Below are 1,578 nucleotides of genomic sequence, written 5' to 3' on the forward strand. Positions count from 1 at the left end.
TTAAGGCTTCTCCGTGCACTGTTTGCAGAGGCTGGAGGAGACGCTGTTGAACAGGGCGCACTTCTCCGGGCAGGAGGCGGCGGGGGGCAGCCCGGCGCTGAACGGGTAGCCGGCCGCCTGCTCGTAGGCGCCGAGCGCGGGGTGCAGCGCCGCCGCCGCCGCGGCCGCCGCCGCCGAGCTGGGCAGGGAGGCGGCCGAGATGGCCTGGCCCTGGTTGAGGTAGGCGACGAGGCGCCGCATCTCCTCCAGGGCCTGCGCCTGCATGAGGATGTAGTTCTTGGCCAGCAGCAGCGTGGCGATCTTGGAGAGCTTGCGCACCGAGGGGCTGTGCGCGTAGGGGATCACGGCGCGCAGCTCGTCCAGCGCGTCGTTCAGGTCGTGCATCCGCCGGCGCTCGCGGGCGTTGATGTTGAGCCGCAGCGCCTTCTGCTCTTTGGACTTCTTGCTGCCTCCGCCGCCGCCGCCGGGACCCCCCGGGGGGCCGCCCGCGCCGCCGTGCAGGTGCGCGCCCGAGCAGCCCTCGGCCGCCCTGGCGCCGCCGCCGCCGCCGCCCGCGCCCGGGGAGCCCCGCGGCTCGGCGCCCGCGCCCCGCAGCCCCGGCTCGCCGCGGCCGTCGCTGTCGTCGTCGGGGCTCTGCTCGCCGCCGCTGCTCTCGGCCACCGCGCCGCGGCCCGCGCCCTCGCCGAACTTGAGGCACAGGGCGGCGCCGGCCGGCAGGCTGCCCAGGCCGGGGTCGCCCCCGCCGCCCGTCAGCAGCCCGGGGCCGCCCGCGCCGCCTCCCCCGGGCGGCGGCAGCAGCAGCCCGGCCCCCTCGGCGTCGGCCGGCTCGAAGCCGCCCAGGGGCGACGCGGCGGCGGCGGCCGCGGGGCGCTCGCGCGGCGGGTCCATGCCCGGGGGCGCGGGGCGGAACGCCGCCTCCAGCCGCTTGGCGGCCGGCGCGCCCAGGCTCTTGGGCTGCAGGAAGAGGTCGTCCTCGCCCGCCGCCGCCGCGCCCAGGTGCAGCCCGCGCTCCATGCCCGCTCAGGCGGCCCCGAGGACGCGCGCGCCGCCGGCAGCCCGCTCCGCTTCTTTCTTTTTCTTTTTCGCCTTCCCCCGCGCTCGCCGCCTCCTCTTCTTTTTCTTCTTCGTCTCCAGCCGGCGGTGCTGGCTGCTGGGGCTCACCATGGGCCGCGGCCCCGCATGGTGGGAGGGCGGGCGCGCAGGGAGTGCAGCCGCCGCCGCCGCCGCCGCCCGGAGCCCGGCCCCGCGCCGCCTCTCCGCGCCGTTTATCTTGCTTGGATTCACCTTCAAGAGATTTCCGGACCCATCAACCAGCCGCCGCCGCCGCAGACGGGGGAGTCTTTTACATCATTATCTCTGAGTAGGTTATTATGAAGAAGACTCGCCTGTTGGGACAGCGCTTTCTACCCAATCAGGTTAACGTTTTAATTAATAGGATTAAAACGGTAACAAACAATCGCAGGCGCTATCTGGCCGCGAGTCTGAATAGTTTCATTTCCCAGGTCTGAAGACAGGCAGCAGCTAGAGCTTTATAAAAGGCGCCGGCTCCATTATTCTGCTTGCCATCTGTATACACAG

At 72.2% G+C, this 1,578-nt stretch overlaps 1 protein-coding gene across 1 annotated transcript; it reads right to left on the reverse strand.

Moving 5' to 3' along the window:
• Positions 1-1,014, reverse strand: BHLHE22 (basic helix-loop-helix family member e22; the record flags this gene model as incomplete). Its single annotated transcript, XM_080693752.1, has 1 exon — positions 1-1,014. The coding sequence occupies one exon, from the start codon at positions 1,012-1,014 to the stop codon at positions 1-3; it is 1,014 nt and encodes a 337-aa protein (XP_080549878.1).
• Between the last annotated feature and the right edge of the window lie 564 nt (positions 1,015-1,578).

This window comes from Muscardinus avellanarius (genome assembly GCF_963383645.1).
Source record: "Muscardinus avellanarius genome assembly, chromosome: 4".
In the NCBI taxonomy this organism is placed as follows: domain Eukaryota; kingdom Metazoa; phylum Chordata; class Mammalia; order Rodentia; family Gliridae; genus Muscardinus; species Muscardinus avellanarius.